We start from the raw sequence: 22,389 nt of genomic DNA, 5'->3' as shown, positions 1-22,389 counted from the left end.
TACCTGCCCCCGTTGCCACATGACCTCTCACTGCAGCTTCCAGCCTCCTCTAGCCCTATTGCCTCCCCTCCTCCCCTAGGGTGCTGCTGCTCCCTTGTTTCCTGCTGCAAGGACTGGACAGGCCTTTCATTTCACTGGTTATTTCCATGCTGGATCCATTGGAGACCAGTTTTGAGAGCTCAAGGTCACTCCCGGTGCACAGTCACTCTTTATAATCTTTTAAAAACATGGGGTACTTTTAAACTGCAGAGGAAAGTCCTGTGTACCTCATTACCTTCAGAGGAGATACTTAATAACCTGTCGAGCGTTGGCCTGGATTCCAGAATCTTCATAACATGTAGAAGCGAGTTTGGCCTCCTGGATTAAATATCTTTTATTGTCTGTGATTACAATGCCGCTTTTGCCAAACAAAGAAGAAAAGGGGATAAAAAGTCCCCCCCATTGCTTTTTTCAAAATCTGTTCGATACAAGCCTTATAAATATTTCTATTAAAAGTATACATGTATCCAGTATATGAGAACCATTGAGGTTGATCAAATTTCATTGTCATTTAGTGTTTTGTAATGCAAATTAGCAAGCTTCTTCTCAAATTCCCAGGCTTCCCTATTACTAGTTGTTTGCTTTCATGTTTTGATGTTTTTAGTAACTAAGTGGGCATTGGCACTTCTACACAGTGGATAGGACTGGGAATGGCCCACCAAGGCATTGAGATTGGATTCTATGGCTATGGGGTGGAGATCACAGTGAAGTGATGAACAATGCAGACAGTGCTCCAATTAGAAATCCAATGAAAGCCTGTTAGGAAGGAGCTACTGATCACACGTGTTTCCCTAGCACTGCAGATTTGGTGTATGAGAAACATGAGGGTGAGACTGCAGTTTCTGTTGCTCAGATAGAGGAGTCTGTGGTAGATCCGTTCCTGTGTGTACCCGATTGCTGCTACAGGAATTCTAAATGACAGCCAGATGCAACATCTTACGTGACATTGTGCTTAGGTTTTGGGTGCTCCAGGGTGCTCCAGGGTGGAGGTGAATCGTATCCAGTGCTCTCTGCCCTGAGGAGCATTCCTTAAAACCAACTCACTAAAACAGACTATCCTCCTTCATCCTGTACTGATTATCAGAGGGAAAGGGAAGGAGTACCGCTAGCACATGCATTTAAAATACAACATTCTTGTTTCAGTGGTATCCTCAGATTTTGTTGGAAAATAAAACCATGTTTAAATTTTATTTACCCATGGGTGGTGATGGTGTGTGGACATGCTTTGGTTCTCATGGTGAACAGTTGTATTGTCTCACACACAAAAAATGCTGTTTCCTTCTACATCTTTGTGTACTATCTCATAAAAACTCCACAATATTTCTAAATACCATACATGAAAACTGATCTTCACTTAAAACTTCAGATTGTCATCTCACCCTTCTTTCAAGCAAATCCCTCCCTGCTTTCCATCCTCTACATGCCTCCTCTCTCTCTGAGCACTGCCTACTTTAAACCACGTGTGTTTTGTCTTAACCCCTAATATTGTATTAGTGCAGATTACCCACACCTCATTTCAAAGTTCACAACCTCTGCTTTTAAAGTCATACCTTTACATTCTAACAATACCAAATGTTCTTAGCTCATCCGTTAAACTCGCCAACCAATGCATGAACTCACATACCCCACTCCCTCACTAAAGATCACACCTACTTCCTAAGAATTTAATCTATGAGATAGAAACTAGAGTAAAATGTGGCATACCTTCCTTAACAGTGCAAGACTAATCCCAATAACCAAAAACCTACTACCCCTGGGATCTAGAGCAGCATGCTCCCCGGAGTAAAGTGCTACAACACCTCTTATGGGATAAAATAACACTATAGAAATACAATTTCAATACAAATTCTAGATTTAGCTCACACAAATAGTAATATTATAACACTCAGCAGTTGGGCAGTCAATTGTAGTTCATACAGGCTGCATAATAATTCAATATTTACTGCTTGACACTCCTATTCACATAAGACAAAACCGCTAAGGACATGTTCATCACCCACTACTGTACCAAATACACCACCCATCACCAATTGAGCAGGTATTAAACAACTGAAGAGATCTTTCACATGCCGGTGGCCAATGGAGGATTTTAATTTATTCCACCCCTGCAAGTCCCAGCTAGCTACGACCACTTCTTGGCATCTCACATTGATAGATAGTTATGGGATGACATTAACAAAGTCCATCCCAGCAGATCTCTTCCATCATTTCTACCTTTAACCTCTGTCTGCTCAAGACCATCAACTTTAACCAAAATATCAGAGAATGGATAGCCCAGTACAGTAACCAGTTAAGTTAACTTTGAACGTAACAAATGTCATAAAGGGACTTGCAATGCTGCTCAAAGTTACCAACTTAATGAAAACCAAAAAAATGTATGCCTATCTCTCATAGTTCTTCATCCATCACTGTTAAGCACTGCGCCCCATTTCATGATAACCGTACCTCGGTGGTCACCACAAACCACATAGGAACATTTCCCATAGACGATCAAAACAAATACTACATCCTTCCAACCACACACCTTACAAGGTGTAGCGTGCTATCCATGTATACAAGCGCTATATAAATAGAGCAATACAATAAAATACAACCCAAATGTGAACTTCTAGGATGCACTAACTCTGATTGGCAATGTGCAGCTGCCTGATTGCCAATGACTGAACATATAAGCTAGCACCCCACTCCACTCTACGAAAAGACTTCATCATTACATAATAGTGAGGAGCTTGCTGACAGTGGAGCTTTGATTTGCTGTTTCCACTGGGCTAGGAAAAAGCCCTCAGGAAAATTGTGACGTTTTACTGGCATGCCCTGCTGTTGCTATGGACTTACCTGCACACACAGCCTCATAAGGTGTTTGGAAGAAGACTGCCCAAGAAAGTATTGTCTAATTGCAGCTAAGCCTTCAAGTAAAGTGAGTCTGCCTAGAACACCACCAGACCCTTTAAAAAGTATTTTGTGGTAGTGAGTTCTGCCTGATTCTGCGAATTAGCATCTCTTATTTTGCACCCATATTTTGCATATTTTGCACATTTAAATTGACCTTTGGTGACTGACATAAAATATTGTTTTCTGTAAGAAAACGTATTTTTATGTGCCACACGAGTGCAAATGATGTCTTTTGCACCACTTCCCATGGTCTGAAAAATGCCACTGTGGAGATACAGGGACAGATTTAAAGTTTTGTCGATAGGGTTACCCTGTCACAAACGTGACGGTTACCCCACCCTCCATATTACAATTCTGTTATATCCTATGGGAATCATAATGTGGCAGACGAGATATCCGCCACGTTAGTGACGGAGTAACTTGTCCGCTAAACTCTATATCAGGCCCATAATATGTTTTTCTTTGATTTGCCCAGTCCCCCTTCCCAGTACTATTGCTAGTACATTCTGGGACACTTTACAACTACCTTATTTCATGTGCTTCATGGAATAAATAACTGAAAGAGCAGAAGCTCTTGTATTTGGTGACTTTTTTTAGATTTTTCTAATGTACAATATGTGAGTGAAAGCCACATGAGAATGTGTTCTGTTATTTCTTACTCCGACACTATCTGGGACTGCATTTTCCTTATTGTTCTAGTTTTGTTGCAGGCACTCCATTGCATTTACTCTATTATTTGATGGACAACACCTGTAAAAACAGTCTTAATGGACCGTTGGTGTAATGTGTACACGATGGGATAGGTCACCCATTGGTTGGTCCTCAAGGAGACTATGCAGAGTCAGTGTGTTTTTATATGAACCTTAACATCTGCTTCCATTGCTTTTCTTTCAGGTTACATCCTGCAATACTCGGAAGATAACAGTGAACAGTGGGGCAGCTTTCCCATCAGCCCCAGCGAACGATCTTACCGCCTGGAGACTCTGAAATGTGGGACTTGGTATAAGTTCACACTGACGGCTCAGAATGGAGTAGGGCCCGGGCGCATTAGTGAGATCATAGAAGCCAAAACCAGCGGCAAAGGTAATAGTGCCCTCACTTAAAGGAAGGTGTGGGTTAGTGTCACTTACTGCTGACACTGAGGTCGGAGGACAGAAATGTGGAAGTACCCACCTGGTGGTCAGGGCAGCAGGTAGATAAAGGGCACTGGAAAGCTAAAACCTCCACTGGGCAAGTTCACCAATAATTGGTGCACTTCATTGTTCGATTGGCCTATTGGGCACCTCCAGATGGGCCATCTTGAAAGGGTCAATGTTTGGGCATGTGGGTTATTGGTAGCATGGGCTGTGAAGGCCGAGAGAGTTACACGCAAACTTCAGGTACAATAAACTATATGCAGTAATAATTAGCGGCACACATCTTTGCACAGCAAACAGAACACTCTATACAGGAAGTCTTAGCAGCTTAGGGTGAGTACACAGAGATGGGTGTTAGATATGATAGATGATGGACAGCGCATGAGAATGCATACATTTATGACATGCACACATATAAAACAAGTTACAGTGACAGATTAGTGTTGTTTTTGTGACAAAGAAAGAAACAAATAACTATAATAAAGGTCCCTTGCCATCCACTTAAAAAAATAAAATAAATACTGGTGGCACTGAGAAGAAAGTATCAGGAGCTCAGAGTGAACACAGCAGGGAAATAAGAAGGAGAAGAATGGAGCTAAGAGAGGAAGGTTGGGTGATTGGAATGAGGAGCAATTTACAGGAGAAAGAGTGTTAGGAAGTGGGAGAGAATAAGGAGAGGGAGTGGTACTCAATGTGCAAGTAGCTGACACATAATGGAAAGAGGCAAGGGTGGGCGGGAGCAAGGAGAGTGAGATGAGGAACAAGGTGACCCACAGGGGAACTGGGAGGCCTGGAAGGAAACACCAAGCAGCAGAGCTAAGAGGGGCATGTAGAGAGGCAATAACGAGCCACAAGGAGCCGGCAGGGGAAGGCTAGCATTCTACTGGAGGTGAAAAAACCCACCCTTTGTCAATAGTATGATCTGAGAGATGGGTTTGTCAAAATGTAATTGACAAAGGGCCTGATTTCAATATTGGTGGACGAGTTACTCTGTCACAACGGTGAAGGTTATCCCATCCCCCAATATCTAAATCCTATGGGATTTGGATATTGGCGGACGGGATATCCGTTACCGTTGTGGAAAGTAACTCATCCACCCTAATCTAAATCAGGCCCAAAGCCTCCAAATAATGTCCGAAAGAGGCTAGTCTTAAAAAAGTAAATAGTTGAAGCTAGAGGCCCGATGACGGCTGTGCTGTCAAAGCCATACATAAAAAATCATTTGCAAGTTGTACAATTAGAGAAAGCATGTGCATACTTTTGACAGCATATTGCTATTCTTCAGTCTTGCAACTGAATTAATACATAACTTGTCAAATGATTTAACTACCCCTTCTCATAGATACCACGTTCTACCAGCTTATTTACCAGCTGATCCAATAGAAAAGGAGGTCTCTATATATTTACTTGTACTCTGGCGCTGGAATCACCATCAAAGGAATGTCCTCCAGGACAGTATGGTTGTGCCATGCAGTCAGATGCCATGCATCCAGCTTATGTCTATCAAAAAAGCCATTTTTGTGGCATCATAAGGTTGCCTCAAGGACCTCAACGGTGTTAGGAGAGATGGAAGAAAGAAGGCAGGAGCAAGGAGCCATGATGACACGATGGAAAGGATTCAAAAGGATGATTGCACAAGTTACTGACTCTTTGTTAAGAACACTGACTCACAGTGATTCATTTCCCCTGGGCTGCTGACCACAGGCACCCAGTATCAACACTATTGGTAATAGACCTGTCGTCTTTCAATTTAGTGTGCCTTACAGAAGCTTGGTGTGCTGCTGCCTCCAGTCTGACCAAGGGCGTGTAAATAGTGCTGTTACTGGGCTTATTTCAATGTTTCCTGTTCCTTATGATCAAAAAGGAGTTGATGCTAGTACCACAAAGGGACTACCTCTCTCCCTGCTCACTCAGTAAGTCTCAAAGTGGTCTCCAAATACAGTGATTTACCCACCCTCCATTTTTTCTCTCATCTCTTAGCTCTTTGAAGCACCATTAATGCAGTATCCAAAACCAACAGTTGCATAAATACTATGAAGTGTTTCAAACCAAAGTTCTCAACCCCTTAGTAGGATCCCTACTAAGCATTTCTTTAGCTCTCATCTCATTGTCTAGATACTATTGTGTAATAATTCAGACATGGAAGTTGTGCGTATAAACGAGTGATATAAAATTGCTGGAGGGTATTTTTTTAGGCATTTATTGAATCATTCATCAATGCCCAGTTGCTGGCCCAGATTATTGGTCTATTATTAGATCAGGAGACTAGCCTATCATTTTTCAATGCTCACTATTATGTTAATTTTGGTGCACATTATTATGTAACTAGAACACGTGCAGCCCTATTCTTGGAGGCAGTCCCTAACTTAGAACATGTTCTCTACCGAGGATAAGCCACAAACAAGCATCCAAAATGCCTTTTGTAATAAAACTGGTATTTACTAGTATTTCCCCTATTAATGTAGATTTAAATAGAAGATCTCCCATAAGTTTCTATTCTGTGGTGATGGATGGGAAATAATTCTAATGGAGGAGGTGATGGGTTGCAACGACCGGAGTCTTTTATCATCACTTGACTCTATCTACCGCTAACCTTACAAATTTAGTGACTGTTGCAGGGAATGGATTCTGAAGACACCATAACACAAAAGAATCTAAAGTATTATGAATGCACTAAAATAGGGCCTTTCTTTTGTCTTTGGTCATTGCTGTTGGCAGTTGTAATACTTGAATTAGGACTGTTCATAAGAAAGAATATTGATCTAATTCAATGTCAGCAAAAAATAGAAACAGTTGTTAGGACCAGCTTTGGTCCAGCTCAGATTTCCATTGATAATATTTCCCAAAGCTGACTTATTTTGAGGTTTCATACACAAGATGGTATATTACTGAAAATCACCTTTTGAACGCTCCTCAGTTGGGGTTACTAGATGACTTTATGTTATTGGGACATCCCTTCTGCTCTCACTGCTTCAAGCAGATATCCACATGGATAATGTGGTAATAAAGATGTTGCTGGAATGAACACACCCCCTTGTTGCACTAGGTGGCACATTAGCTATGTCTACACTGGCTGAAGATGAAATCATATAAAACACTTGGTTGAAGATTCAATCCTATAGAACATTTGGTTGAAGATGCAATCCTATAAAACACTCTATGGCTAGAATGTGTTAGCTGAGTGTCCGAAATGAAGTAAGATATCTATCTTGTTTGGTATTTGAAAGTATCCATGTTGACGTCTAAATTATTGCAGGAACCCAGAAGCATCTTTTTACTCCGACCTCTACACTGGTGAGATATCAAATTTTACTAAATGACCCACAGCAATTACATCTTAAGTGAGTGTCTATATTTAAAACCTTGATGAATTTGGACCATTCCTGATCACCCATGCCTTGGGGTGTGGTATCCAGGTCCCAACCCTGTAACCTCCCAAGAATTCTAGAAATCTCTTCAGGCTCCAAGCTTCCTTGAACCATGAGCACTGAGAAAAATGGATAACACTGGCTGTAGAATACTTTAAAGAATTAGCACCATGGACACACAAGTGTTTTGGACACAGCAGTTCCTATGAGTGTGGACAGACTGAAATGTATTTACTAAATTACACAGTAGGTCAGAAAAGAGCCATGGTTGATCAATGTATGAAGTGCCTGTCACAAGGCTTGTTCTTACCTTCTTCCACTCGTGCAAAATTATCATTACCAATGAACAGCAAAACAAGTGGTCAGAGTTCAGAAAGGCTTGTCCAAAAAATGGCACCTTGCATGATGGCAAATGTACAATAATGGGGATTTGCCTGTTTCAAGAGGATTGGTCAAGGACACTAGACAGTGGAAACATTTCTATAGCAAATATAGTTACACATAGTTATTTGTCCTCTGAAACGAGGTGGGTCTTCTCAGACATCCTACTGAAGTTAACACGTCTCTGTTCCGTGGTTGCAAAAGCCAATCAGCGGCACGTCATTTAAGAGGCCTAACTTGCTTCTTTCACTTCTTTAGATTTTGCATTATTTTAAAGGGTAAGCAAAAAAATACTTTGATTAAAGTAGGCTTAAATAGGATGTACACTCTTAAAACATAGCCAGCTATGAGAGCGATAAAGCTTTAATGGGATTAGTTGAGTTTGCTATACACCCATAATGTATGTGTTACCTGCTAATAGTAATTTAGTATTGTAGATGGTGTTTGTTGCCAAATACTTTGAGACCTCCATTTCCAGAGGTTTGGTGAATTAGAATTGGATATTATTTGCTTTCTTTTTCTAATTTTCCAAGCTTGGATCCCCACAATAAGAAGTGCTGCGCATATTCACAGATATACAGATAAATGTTTACAAAAGCGATTAGGGCATACAAAGTATTATCAGTGGAGCACATGTCCCTTTTTAGACAAGGATGGTGTAGTCACATTATGAATCAGGATTTACTTCAACAATGAGGGGATAACGAAGACGTGCTGGAAAGTGTCAGGAGGAGGGAGGCAAAGAAGAGGAGGATCTTGAGTTTTTTCATAAAGATTCACTTGAAGAATTTGATGCCAGATCTCAGAACACTAGTTTGGTGGGCCCTCACAAGATCACCAAACTCAGCTGGATATACTGTATATTATGTGTTACTTGAAAGCTTTGAAAAGCTGACTTTGGGCCTGAGTTAGAACTCGGTGGACAGGTTAATCCATCACAACGGTGATGGATAGCTCATCCGCTGAAATCTAAATCCCATTATGCCCTATGGGTTTTAGATTTCGGCGGTCGGGATATCTGTCACAGTTGTGACGCAGTAATGCGCCCAACGTGTTCTAAGTCATGCCTTTTATTCATAAGAGCATCAAACCTCTTCCCTCCAAATGTATTCAGCATCTCCAAGAAGTCCTACGATAATTTTTTCCCTTTATAATTTCTAAACTACGTGCATACACATAGCATCGTTTTAGGAATTAATTTAGCTTCACTGTTCAGCAAAAATATTTTTGCACACTTAAGCTGCCAATGACTTCTGATGCAACTAGAAATTGTCACTGATCAATAATATGGTGCTCAGGAACATCTGTTATGAAAATAGTTTAGTTTGTTCTTTTTTTCATGTATATCAAGTCAAACGTTTACCCAAATGATCAGACTCCACTGTGATGAGAACTTCTCTTAGCATCTTAGTTGATAAATTCACCCTGATTCCCCTGGCAGGTCGGGTCGGACGGGTGGGGGTAGTATTACTCAGGTTTTGGGAAAGTATCAATGGGGATTTAGCCAAAACACATCATTTTATACATGGAAGAAGACCATATAATCGCAGACTTCGCTACCGCCATCCCATAGAGCATCCTGTACAGTTATACTACCAAAGGGAATATAGATTAGGAAAACATTAAAACTAAACTACATCAAAATAACAGCCAGAAGAGAATCTGAAATCCTTTTATTTCAGTTTAACAGAAGTCATGAATGTGAACCCAGCACAATTCCACTCTTCGTGTGAATTCCCCATTTAGCCCAGTTTTGTGCTTACAGTTTTTCTTCCTTCCTAGAACCACAGTTTTCGAAAGAACAAGAGCTGTTTGCCAGCATCAACTCAACGCAAGTGAGGCTGAACCTCATTGGCTGGATCGACGGGGGCTGCCCCATCACATCCTTCACGCTGGAGTATCGTTCCTTTGGCTCCACACTATGGACAACAGCCCAGCGGACTTCCTTCTCCAAATCCTACATCCTGTATGACCTTCAGGAGTCAATGTGGTACGAACTCCAAATGAAAGTGTGCAATAGTGCCGGCTGCGCCGAGAAGCAGGCCAAATTTGCTACACTCAACTATGATGGCAGTAAGTATATGTTGTATTATTGCATGATGGTAACCCACTACTATGAGCATGCTTTCTATCTAAAGGGGTACGCTAGGGAAAGTCGTGGCTCATGCAGAATTTGAAAATACATCAAGAGGTCCAATTAAAAATGTCCTTTCCCACAAAAGATATATATACCTGTGGATGGCAGAATTCACATGTGAGGGTGGCAAACCTGGGTTGTGGTCATAGTTATATGACACCCCTTTCAGATTTCATGAGAACCTGGGGATGGAATTGTTGACTTGGCCGGAAATGAACACCCTCAATGTTTGGCATACATTTGAGGGCATATCTTGGAGACACTATTGCATTTAACTATAGGTACGAAGAAAAGGTTTGGGGCCAGATGTATCAAGCAATTTTGCATCCGCAAACGATGCGAATCTCAAAATTCGGCAGTTTGCGAATGCTAAATGTATTTTACGATGTATGAAAGGCATTCGCTGTGCAATTTTAAGGAATCGCTAAAATAGCGGTGCCTTAAAATTGTGACCCCATTTAGAGAATCATAAATTACGATTCTCTAAATAGGAAATCGCAAATAGGAAATTCCTATCTGCGATTTCCAAAGCACATGTATCAAGCATTTCCTAAATGCGAATTGGGCATTTAGGAAATGCAATTACCACCAAATCCGATTTGGTGGTAAGCATGTACAGTTTTTAAAAATGCATTATAAATGCAGTTTTAAAACTGACATGTAGCGCACAATGCTCCTAGGACATGTGTGTGCTTCACATGTCCGCAGATATTTTTTTGGGGTCCATCAGAGGGGGTCTTAGGCCCCCAGCACCCTGGGGTTTGCATTACCTAATTTGTGAATTCCTAACTGGAATTCACAAATTGGGAAATGCAAAACTATTCACACCTTTTCGCCTATAGGCCTGTAGGGATGAATGGAGTCGCATTCTCTAATTGCGATTCGGTAATAGCGATTACGAATTTTAGGAAATCGCTATTACCGAATCGCAAATTTCATACATCCCATTTTGCATTTCTTAAATAGCGATTTCTTAAAATTCGCTATTTAAGAAATGCAAAACGGATCTTTTATACATCTGTCCCTTCGTCCTGTTTGCTGTGTTGGCAGGCCATGAGAGCTTTATACTGAAATTGTTCTTGGACTGGCTCCCTCCACATCACAAACCTTTATGTTGCTAACTCTCCCAAATACTGAGTTAGTTCCTGGAGTAAGTTATCCCTATTTCCAGCACAGTTTATTGCTTAAACTGTCTTCTCTGAGACACAGGCGTGCTTATGAATACCGTAAAGAGCTTTACAAATAAGTTGCATAAAATAACCTATATGGCCACAGTGCTGACAAGGCAAAACTTTTATGAGAGTCGTAGCGGGTGCAATATACTGCATAGTTAAACTGTCGGAATACTAGAACTGCATCTGTGCAAAGCTCTCCCAAAAGGCATAGAATGAAGTAGATGTGTAGATGTTTCCAACAAACTTGTTCTTGAGCACACCTACATTTTTCGTGTGTTTTTTATCACTTGACTGTCTTCCACGTTTCCGTACTAATTTAGTGACTATTGCAAAGAATGGATTCGAAGACACTGTATCACAGCAAAATATAAATTATTGTGAATGTAATTTACATGGGTGAGCATACAGCTGATTTTCAATGCCCATCCCAGCTAGGAAACAACGTGGTGGTATGTGTCATTGAAATGTTCTCAGTGCCCCCCTCACCACGGGAGGAAACTCCCACAGAGAGGGGGCACCATTTATTTATTTTCTAAAAGAAAATATCACTTTGGGATTTCTTTTTTAAATAAAGCAAACAAATTATAGGCTTGCCTTACGGCTGCATCACATTGACGGATCCGTTTGTCTAACCTGCAACGTATTGTCAGGAACCAAATAAGGGTGGTTACTGCCACTGCTAGAAATATCTACTGGGCCAGGGGATCACGTTCTGGTTGGCTGAGGCGAGGTCCTAGCCAGGCAGAACCTACCACTCCTGTCAGGGGTGGGTGATTTCTCTGCGCCACCTTTGGGTAGCTAGGCACTGAGCAGTCAGGCGTATCCCAGGGGCAATGTGCAAAGCACTGGCACAGCACTCTTGCACAACAAATACACCAAGAGGCACAAAAGATACTTCACAGAGGTGTATGTAAATAACGTTGTATTGTATTCAGCACAGAAATTAGTTAGCACAACATGAATATCATGTAAATCTTGGCACAAATCACATCCAGACATATCATTAGTAGTACTAAGCCCAACTGTGTTAAAAACAATATCAGCAATATGTACGCTTAGGAAAAATCATACGTTCCCTCCCAGCACCCTCATGCGGTGCAAAAACATTGTCAGCACGAGACACACGTCAGCAATTATCCCAGTTCAGTATTACACAGTTATGGGGTGCACCCCGGTTCACAACGTTAACGGCAAATTGTACACACAGATAATTCAAGCACTTTTGAATAGCTCCGTGGTCTAGGCCACACGGGTAAAACCCAATGCCAACTGTGATAATCTTTTGGCAAGAAAACAACATGTACGGCAACACCACCGTGCAGTGTAGTCAATCACAGACAGTCACTCCCACACACTCACTCCACACTGCTACACCGTGCCATGGATATCAGGCAGTTTTGAATAGCACGCACTTGCACACACTCCCTCTAGCACCCTAATGCGGTGCACTGATATCCGGCAGGTCAGTTTGTCATTGTATTCGCAGACTCTGTGGGCCCAAACCTCCCTCCACCCTTCAACCAATCCATACTACCCTGCCCCGGCGAGCTGGGGATGAAAACAATTTTTCCTGAATACTAGGCCGATCATGGCTAGAGTCACACTTATTCAGGGTCCCGGATGAAAGGTGGAGGATAGAATAGATAACTGGTTGATCAGGCAACAGTCTTCAAATGGAAGATTGGCCACCACTCAGGAAGTTTACTCAAAGTTCTCTGCTCTTTGCCTTCTGGCAAAGTACAGGGGAGGGTCATTGTAGGTCACACGCTGTCTACAATAGTGCCCCACCAGGCCAAGTACTCCAGCACCCAAATAGTTACCAATTCCGCTCCTACCTAAAATGAGGTACAAAGTCAGGTGCGTGATGACTTAAGTCACACAGATTATCGTGGTTGCACATGAAGAATTGCTAATTCAGTACCAGACTGTGTGGCGTAGGCTCTCATTATTCTAATGAGACTACTGGATTTTTAGCAGCAGCATCAACTGTGGTGTGGGAGGCTGAGTCTGACCCACTACAGGTAACACCTGTCGCCTCAATCCGGGTTTTTCTCTGGCTAACTAGCAGTGCCTCATCTCTACCCAAAGGCAGGGATGATTGGGCAGCCAAGCACATGACATAATTGATTTCTCGGGGAAACCGTGGTCACTCAGGTCTCATCCATTTCTCTCAGTTACATTAGTCTCATATACACAATGACAAACAGAGGCAGTATATATTTCAATAAGCTTTTAATGAAGCGACTGAATCTTAGCAAAGCATGGGCTGCAATTAACAGGACGATACAGCACAACAAGATTAAAATTGTGACAAGGAGAGTAAAGCATAGAAATAACACTACCATATTGTCACTAGAGTCAATAGACTAATTCCTACCTAGGCTACAATAGAGCACAGCGTGTTAAGCTCTAATTCTGCCCTTCAGGTTCCCCTGGGAAGACATCATCCCCCATACCTGAGCAAAGGCCTGACGTCTGCATAAGTAGCTGTAGCGAAGCGTTAAGCAATCAGCATACAGTCGTGGTTCTCTGGCTGGAATCTCCCTCTAACGTGTAAGGGACAGGGAAGTGTTTATACAATAAAACAGCTGATGTTCTGGGAAAATGTCCTTATGTAAGGATGTGTGTTTTTCAATAAATGTCAGAGACAAAACTTGTACCACGTTTACTGGCAACCTATCTTACTGTACTTGAAAGAAACACAGAGTGAGCAAGAATGTCTTGTTTGAGAACGTAGTGCTGGCCTATGCAAAAACAGCTAGACAGAGAGAAATAAAACAAGACCGCAAAAGTGGCTATTTGTAAGAATAATAAAACAAAGCTGAATAAAATGTGTCTATGTTAAAGTGCACAGCAGCAGGCCTTGTATACTAAAATAACGTGCATGGAGCTATAACTAAAATGGCTACACAACAACTGGAATGAGGCAGATGTCTGGTGCGCAATGACGTGAGTCGCACCACACGATTTTGATCACCCACGAAAAATTACCGATTTCTGTGCCGCCCAGGAATGAGACACAGCGTCTGGTGTGCAATGACTTGAGCTTCACCATACAATTCTGATCACACATGAAAAGTGACCAATGTCGTACCTCCCTGGAAGGACGCACAACGTTTGGTGTGCAATGACTTGAGTTGCACCAGACAATTTCTGATCTCACACGGAAAGTTACTAATGCTGTCCCTCCCTGGAATGAGGCACCACACTTGGTGCGCGATGACGAGTCGCACCAGACAATTCCAATCACCCATGGAAAGTTACCAATTTCCATACCTCCCTGGAATGAGACACATTGTCTGGTACATGGTGGCTTGGATCCCACCAGATAATTCTGAACACACACGAAGAGTTACCAACTTCCCCACCTCCCTGTAATGAGGCACAACATCGGGTGCACAATGACTTGACTCTCACCTGACAATCCCAGCCACACACAAAAGGTGCAAGTTCAGAGGTGCCGCATGAGGTAGAATGCGGCACTGCTCTGGGTACACCCCACCTCCGAGGGTCACAACCTGTGTGTTGGACACTACATGTAATGAGCGTGCAGTCGGCCTGTCGCAGAAGAAAAATGCAGCACGATTGACAAAGCGGGCCATGCAGTGTCTTGCAACCAGTGAATCATCTCATTACCAACAAGACATTTTTGTATATCGTAACACAACGATGAAGGGCCACACTCCTTGAATGCATGCAGTACTTTAAAGGCTCTGCACCAGGCAATCAGGTCTCCAGGCACAATACTTAGCTCTACGCTCACACCACTGCTACCAGTTGAATCTAGCAGACGATGTAGACTCTTCGGAGGGCACAGCTTTCCAAATGACACGGGTATAAGGTGTAGGTCCCTCGCAGGAGGTCTTTGATGTCCCTGAAACCTCCACAGAGAACAAGGGGCAAGCCAACAAGCCCTTGGAGAGCACACTTAAGAGTGCCACACAGCAGCAGCCAGTCTGCCCAGGGCCGCCACAATGCAGGAAGGTGCGCGGTTCCATTCCAAGGGCAGTAAATACTCCTTGTGCGCAACAGATTCCTCTGGCAGTGTGCACCATGTGGTCCCGGGTCTCCGGTCCTATGTCCCTACAAGAGTAGCTCTAGTTTGATGCAGGGGGCACTAGTCGTTATACTATAGTGTGACTTTGAATTTGGGGGTGGTTCAGAGAGTTCCCCTTTAACCTACGTATGTCTCCCCTAAACTATAGTCCTGTCTGCCATGGGGAGGTGGAATGCAGATCTTAATCTTTAGTAGGGCCATGATCTGACACCGAGAGGTGAAGTGCCAAAACCTCTCCCCTCAATCGCTCCAGCAAGGCCCTAAAATGGCAGAGGTGTGTGCCTTTACCATAGGGAGTGGTTTGTCAGGATGATTTCAATGATAGGAAATTTTATGAGGTTGCTCCACTGCAATTGCAGTTAGGAGTAATTGTAAACTTTCCCCACGTTAACCTATGGACAGAGCAATCTTCATTGGAAGTGACAACATACATCAATAGTCCTCACTCCCTGGGCACATGTGCTCTGGTGCACACAGAAGCCTGTGGAGGCAGGCCTGACACAGGTTTAAGAACACTCAAAGGTACAAGTGCACCGACACAGGCCTGTGGTGACAGGCTCAGTATTTTAAAACACCATTGTGCAAGAGTGCACACTCTGGCTTACAGTAGCAGGCTCAGTACATGTTAAAACACCACTAGTTAGTGCCACTTCCTAGCATATTTAGGAAGGGCGTGAACGCTTTCCCACTGTATTTATAGTGGAAAAGTGCTCGGGCCATACAGCCACTACATGAGAATCAGCAAATCCTAGGGGAAAAGCAAAAAAGTTTGGGAAAACACTACCTTAGCATGTCAGGTCCAAAGCGGTCACATTGACAGATCCATCTGGCAAACCTGCAATGTATTGTCAGGAACTGCAATGACGGCAGTTCTTGCCAATGCTAGGATTATCTACTGGGCTGACTGAAATTTCTAAATAGTGAGTTCCTGCTGGAATTAAATGCCTTTTATGACAGCATGCAAGCCATTAAATTGTGCCAGCATTTAAATGTGTGAGACCTGACAATGTGGCTTAAATGGTGCAGAATGGACTACATAACTTGCTGGTTCCTAATGCACTTTTGTGTAAAGAAAACATATTTCACTCATACTTATTCAAATCAAAGGTAGGGAACTGATGACATTTTCAAAAGAGTTGCTCAAGTCTCTCAGTGCTGGTTGTGATGAGTATAGATAACTGTCACTGGGTATTGGTATGCCAGATGTCATCCATAGTAGTGTCTGGTGTGTCCTACGGCAACATCTAAGTCAAATTCCTGAGTCAATAGTGTATACGATCTGTGTTGATTTAAAAATGTTCTCCAGTTCAGTTGTTCATTCCTTTTGAGCTTGGAGAGCTAGTAGAGGCCATTGATCACCCAGTGACTCCCTGGCATATTGTGGCCAAGGTTTCTTTCTTTCAATGTGGCATTTTAGTGAATTACATGGATAGCTTTAGCAAAGCGGGAAATCTGAGATATTTTCTTGGAGACTGTGTACTCCTGGAAGTTGGCACATTCTTGGAGTGTTAGGGCTAAAAAGTAATGCAGCTGTGGTTCTTAGCAAAGTTGGTGAAACTTACATTTTTTAATGTGGGTAGGTAGAAGCAGAAATACATTTCAACAGACCAAGAAATGTTACACAACGTTATGTATTCATGATTAATAAAAGGTAATCAGTCTGTAATTTGTTTCTTGATTTCTTCTGTGTTTACTCAATTGTCTTCAGCACTTTCGTTTCAATTAAAAAAAGTCATATTCTAAGAATGGAGTTTTCTGCAATTTGGTTGCACCTCAGAGGTTGCCCAGTTTATAAGAAATACAGTTTCTCTAAATGCATAATCTTCCTTATTTTAATGAACATTCTTGTCCTGTTTGTGAATCATCAGACCATCTTTTCAGAGCAGTAAAAGATCTTGCCACCAAGGAGTAAAAAAAACTTCTTGATAGCTGCACTCTTCATGTTGCTCTACCACCTCCTAACCAGTGATTAGAATATCATTCAAACTATAATGCCTGCTTTCATGCTGCATATATTTAAGCTCTGAAGGATTGTATTTTGGTTTCTCACGTGCAATGTGCATCGATGTCCCCACAGCTTTTAAACACTTAGGGGGTTATTACAACTTTGGAGGAGGTGTTAATCCGTCCCAAAAGTGACGGTAAAGTGACGGATATGCCACCAGCCGTATTACGAGTCCATTATATCCTATGGAACTCGTAATACGGCTGGTGGTATATCCGTCACTTTACCGTCACTTTTGGGAAGGATTAACACCTCCTCCAAAGTTGTAATAACCCCCTTAATGCATAGATTACATTTTTCAGTTGTAATTTTATTTTTTGCTCAGTTGTAAAATATAGCTGATATTGAAAAATATTGTATTTAGACTGAAAAATCTTCTAACCACTCGGTATGAATGTTAGTACTTTAGGGATTATGGGTTTGAGTAGACGTCTCTATACCTGCACAAGATAACATCTGTTGGGGGTGTTGGAATATAGCATTGAACAAGCGGGTACTCTCTTTCTTATAACTCAAAATATATCTAAGCCTCTGAAAAAATCTAAAAATCCCACCCATCTCTACAAAACAAATGACCCCATTCCTTTACAGTATCTGATTTCCTTTTTGTGCCATGCTGTATGAGTGTGAGTAAGATCAGCCGGTAATAATAAATTGCCACTTAACAGTAAACAATCTCTTTACTTCTGCATTTTAAGCTTTTTTCTTCATTGGGTATAACCTTTAAATAGTGCACTCATCCTCTTAAACCATATATATACTTAAAAAAAATATATGGCTACTAATGTTGCAGGAATATCCCAAACCCTCTTTTCACCAACCATGTAGTTAACAATATTAGAAAAATATTGGTTGTGTTCCAGGATGACAAAGACTTTGGGGTAGAGTAGCAAGAAAACCAATGTAAAATTCTGGTTAACACCATCCACCATGCACCAGGGAAGCACACTGTTTCGATGGAGCAATACTAGGAACTTTACCTGCCATTTATTTAAAAGAGTAATGACTCTGTTATGTTTGAAAAAGAATAATAGAACAAACATTGTAGCAAAAGTAAGCACTTTTGGAGTATGATTTTAATGTATCTTACCAATAAGGGCAAGCAATAGCTGTCACCAGGTCTGGAAGTTCTTGCGATTTTCTCCTATGCATGGCAGAAACCTGCTCCTTCACCATTGCCCCTAAATATGTTACAGCTATATTCCTCGCCATTTGTTACATCTCCTCCTTCAGATCTGATTTTGTGTGATTCACTAAAAACCCTTTAGCTTTTATTTTGCTTATTTTATAACCAATTGAACCTAGAACAAGTTTCGAAGCTTTGACTAAAATATTTAGGTTGCTTCAGTCTGGAGCAAGACAATGTCAGCAAATAATAAAGTCTTGATTGCAGTTGGAGTATTCAGTCTGACCCTTATGGATAATTTTTTAGAAAAGTAATGTGATAAAGGTTCAATAAAGATGCCAAATAGTGAGAATTTGCATCCCTGTCTTGTAACTCTTTTAGTCTCAATCCATCCTACCAATGCCCCTTTTATTATTAAATCAGCCTGGGATCTCTGATGCAGAGACCCAAGTAACTTGGTGAATTGGCAAGGAATGACAATCTCTTTCATTAGTTACTGCAAAAATTGTGAGTTCACTGTATCAGACGCCTCCTCTATATTCAGGAACCACATGCCCATAGTTGTCTGTTCTACCTCAGCAGCTTCCATCATTTCCCATGAGGAATGTAAATTAGTGGTTACAAGAGACCTAGGGATAAAGATAGTTTGATTGGATGAAATAAGCCAATTATCCTAACTCCAAATGTACCAGCATGTACTGCTCGCTCCCAAAGAAACCCGCGGCCGACCCGCTGGACCTCAAGAGCTACCGCCCCATCTCTCTGCTGTCTTTCCCAGCCAAGGTCATTGAAAAGTCCATCAAAGCACAGCTCCGCAAACACATCAAGGACAACAACAACCTGGACATCTCACAATCAGATTTCAGAAGCATCCACAGCATGGAGACCTCCCTCCTAACCGCCATAGATGACATCCGCTCACTCCTCAACCACAGCCAAACAGCAGCCCTCCTCCTACCACCTGCCTTCGACACGGTCTCGCATCACACCCTCTGCTGCAGACTCCACGCAGCTGGCATCCACGGAAAGGCCTTACAATTAATACGCTCCTTCCTGACTGACAGAACACAGAGAGTCAGATTCCTGACTTACCTGCCAGAACCTACAGAGATCAGCTTCAGAGTTCTACAGGACTCCTCCCTGAGCCCCACACTCTTCAATATTTACATGGCCCCACTCGCATCTATCGTCAAGAACCATGGACTGAACATCGTCTCCTATGCCGACAACACCGAGCTGATCATCTCACTGACCGAAAACCCCACAACTGCCAAGAAGAATTTCCATTGCTGCCTGGATGAAGGAGAGCTGCCTCAAGCTCAACTCTGACAAGATGGAGATCCTCATCCTGGGACCCTCAGCATCAGCCTGGGATGACTCCTGGTGACCAGCTACCCTCAGTGCCCCACCACCCCAACAAACATGCGCACAACCTCACTTTACCCTGGATTCATCGCTCACCATGACCCGCCAAGTCAACTCAGTTGCATCGGGGCACCACCCATAAGAACTTGAAGAAACTGCAGCACATCCAAAATGCCTCCACCAGACTCATCCTGGACGTCCCCTGCCACAAACACATCACCAGACACCTAAGAGACCTGCACTGGCTTCCCGTTGAGAAAAGGATCAACTTCAAACTCCTTGTCCATGCATACAAGGCTCTCTACAACGTAGGACCCACCTTCCTAAACCACTGCATCACCTTCTACTCCCCCGCCAGACCTCTCCGCTCCGCTCAACAGACACTAGCCACTGTACCCCACGAATGGAAGATCTCATCCAGAGGAAGCTCTTTCGCCTACCTCGCAGCAAAGAGCTGGAACATCTTGCCTCTTCACCTCAGGTAGTCACCGTCATTGCCTCAGTTCAGGAAGGACTATAAGACCTGGCTCTTCGACTGAAGCACAGAGGACCAACCCCCTCAGCGTCTTGAAACCCTTACAGGTGATTAGTTGCGCTCTATAAATTATGACAGCTGAGGTCAATGGCTGAAAGATATTGGCTAGAGATATATCAGAGTTTATTTGACATTGTTGAGAAGTTCTTCATCTTCCATTCAGTACAACTCATACCTTTTCAGGTTCTTCCGTAGTTGTAAACTAGTATTGGGCACTAGTCCCATTAAGGTGTCTCATTTTCATTTTGATTTGGAAACAAGACATGAGTCTGTGTTACATTGAAAAACTGTAGTGTACACTGCAGAGTGAGTAGTGGAAATCTTCATTTTTGTCATACTTCCACCTGAATATTTTCTTAGCTGTTAGATGCTAAAAGAGCAGGTCTTCCAGTGGATAAAAGGCACATTTTTGTTTCAATGGTAGATGTTTTTAGGCATGTGGTGACACTGACTGTGTTTCTTGTGGGTTTTGAAGAAGGATTTCTCTGGCATAGGAATTGTTTTCTCCAGCCTCTTTAGTCAGATTACTGGTGACCCTGAATGCAGGGTCTAGTACTGTCTCAATTGGAGACCCCGTGATGGATGAAGGATGATTCATGTTTGCAGCTCTTGCATGATATAGACTTGATATACCACTTAACACCTGTGTTCCTCTCAACTCCTCTGGTGACACTTCAGCCATTTTAGTAACCTTCAAGCCTTTCACGCCCCCTGTATCCTGTGGTATTCCTCTGGAAGCCAATCATTCAATCAGTCATTTGTAGAGCTCGCTACTCACCCGCTAGGGTCTCAAGGCGCTGGGGGTGGGGGAGGTGCTACTGCTCGAACAGCCAGGCCTTGAGGCGTTTCCTGAAGGTAACAATGAAGTAATGCGCTTTAAGGTGACTCAGAGAATCATTGTTTAGTTGGGGTAGCCTTTTATTGGTGGTTTTAGGTTGAACAAAATTTATCTGAGCGTTGATGTCTGTATGCCAGCTCTGCGGTATTCAATGAAGAAATACTTCACTCTGCTCTAGTCGTCTTCAATGTCCATGGGTATGTTTTTGGCTGCAAAGAAGACTAATTTTCTGTGTGCTTGGCACCTGTAGTTCGACCAAGTTGGTTTAGAGACAGACCATCTTCAGTTGAGTTGTTACTGTGTGGTTAGGAGTGGGTAAAACAGCAGGATTATAAAGACAGCCTCAGCCAGTTCAGAGGAGAGCAACAGTGTTGGCAGCATCAGTGAAGATGAAAATGAATAGGTCCGAGTTGATCTTTTATAACACAGTAATTGGTTGCAAAGCAATATTCCCGGAATAAAGTTACAAATATATACCCTACTACCATAGCCAGAGGTATTTTGCTGGACAGACAAACAGCAAATTAGGTTCAGAAACAAGCAGAGATCAGTGGACTGAATTTACACATCTCTGTCATGTTCGTAGTTTCCACTTCCACAACTGCTGTGCATGTTTTGTATTTCTCTGTTTTTTTGGAAATACTTCTAATGCAATGCTTGATCAGTAAGGGTGCCTAGATACGTATGGGCTATCCCTTGGTGCTCACAGGTTTCTGTGTATAATTCAGTGTTTGCTTTAACCCTAACATTACCTAAAATGCCTTTTCTCTGTCGTTAAATGAAAGTAGAAATGTAGACTCCTGAGCTGAAGGATCTAAGAGCAAGCCAGCTGATGCCACTCTGCTCGTTTGCTCATACATTGCTTTTCCTACATTCAGTGGCGTAGCGTGGGGGGTGCAGGGGGGGCCGGCCGCACCGGGCGCAACATCTTGGAAGAGACTAAATCCACGGGTTAGGGGGCGCAAATTACTTGCCTTGCCCCGGGTTAGGGGGCGCAAATTACTTGCCTTGCCCCGGGTGCTGACAACCCACGCTACGCCACTGCCTACATTGCACCACTGCATGGCTGCTGCTGCTGCGTCTGTGTTGTGTCAGCCCCTCTGTGAATGCCTGTGTGCACTTCATCCCCTGCTAGAATTCCATCTTAACCAATTCTGTGTGTTGTGGCTATTGAAGCTTTTTATGAGTTGGAAGAAATAGAACGTAGATGGTCTTAGTTGTTATATCTGTAAGCTCAGTGTGCAGCATGGAGCCCCCTGAGAGTACTTTGGGGATACAGTACAGGAGTTAGGAGCAAAGGATTGTGGGGCTGCTCTGTGAAGACACCGGAGCAGT

General features: G+C 42.6%; 1 protein-coding gene across 1 annotated transcript in view; it reads left to right on the top strand.

The window, feature by feature from the left end:
- The window catches only part of DSCAM (DS cell adhesion molecule), a 1,000,736-nt gene that overhangs the window by 863,315 nt on the left and 115,032 nt on the right, over nt 1-22,389 (top strand). The window contains exons 25-26 of the mRNA XM_069202587.1: nt 3,826-4,014; nt 9,599-9,889. Of these exons, the coding sequence (XP_069058688.1) occupies nt 3,826-4,014; nt 9,599-9,889 (480 nt within the window). The remainder of the gene's footprint in view (nt 1-3,825; nt 4,015-9,598; nt 9,890-22,389) is intronic.

The sequence above is a fragment of the Pleurodeles waltl genome, chromosome 8 (genome assembly GCF_031143425.1).
Source record: "Pleurodeles waltl isolate 20211129_DDA chromosome 8, aPleWal1.hap1.20221129, whole genome shotgun sequence".
In the NCBI taxonomy this organism is placed as follows: Eukaryota; Metazoa; Chordata; class Amphibia; order Caudata; family Salamandridae; genus Pleurodeles; species Pleurodeles waltl.
This window is presented reverse-complemented; position numbering and strand designations above follow the sequence as displayed.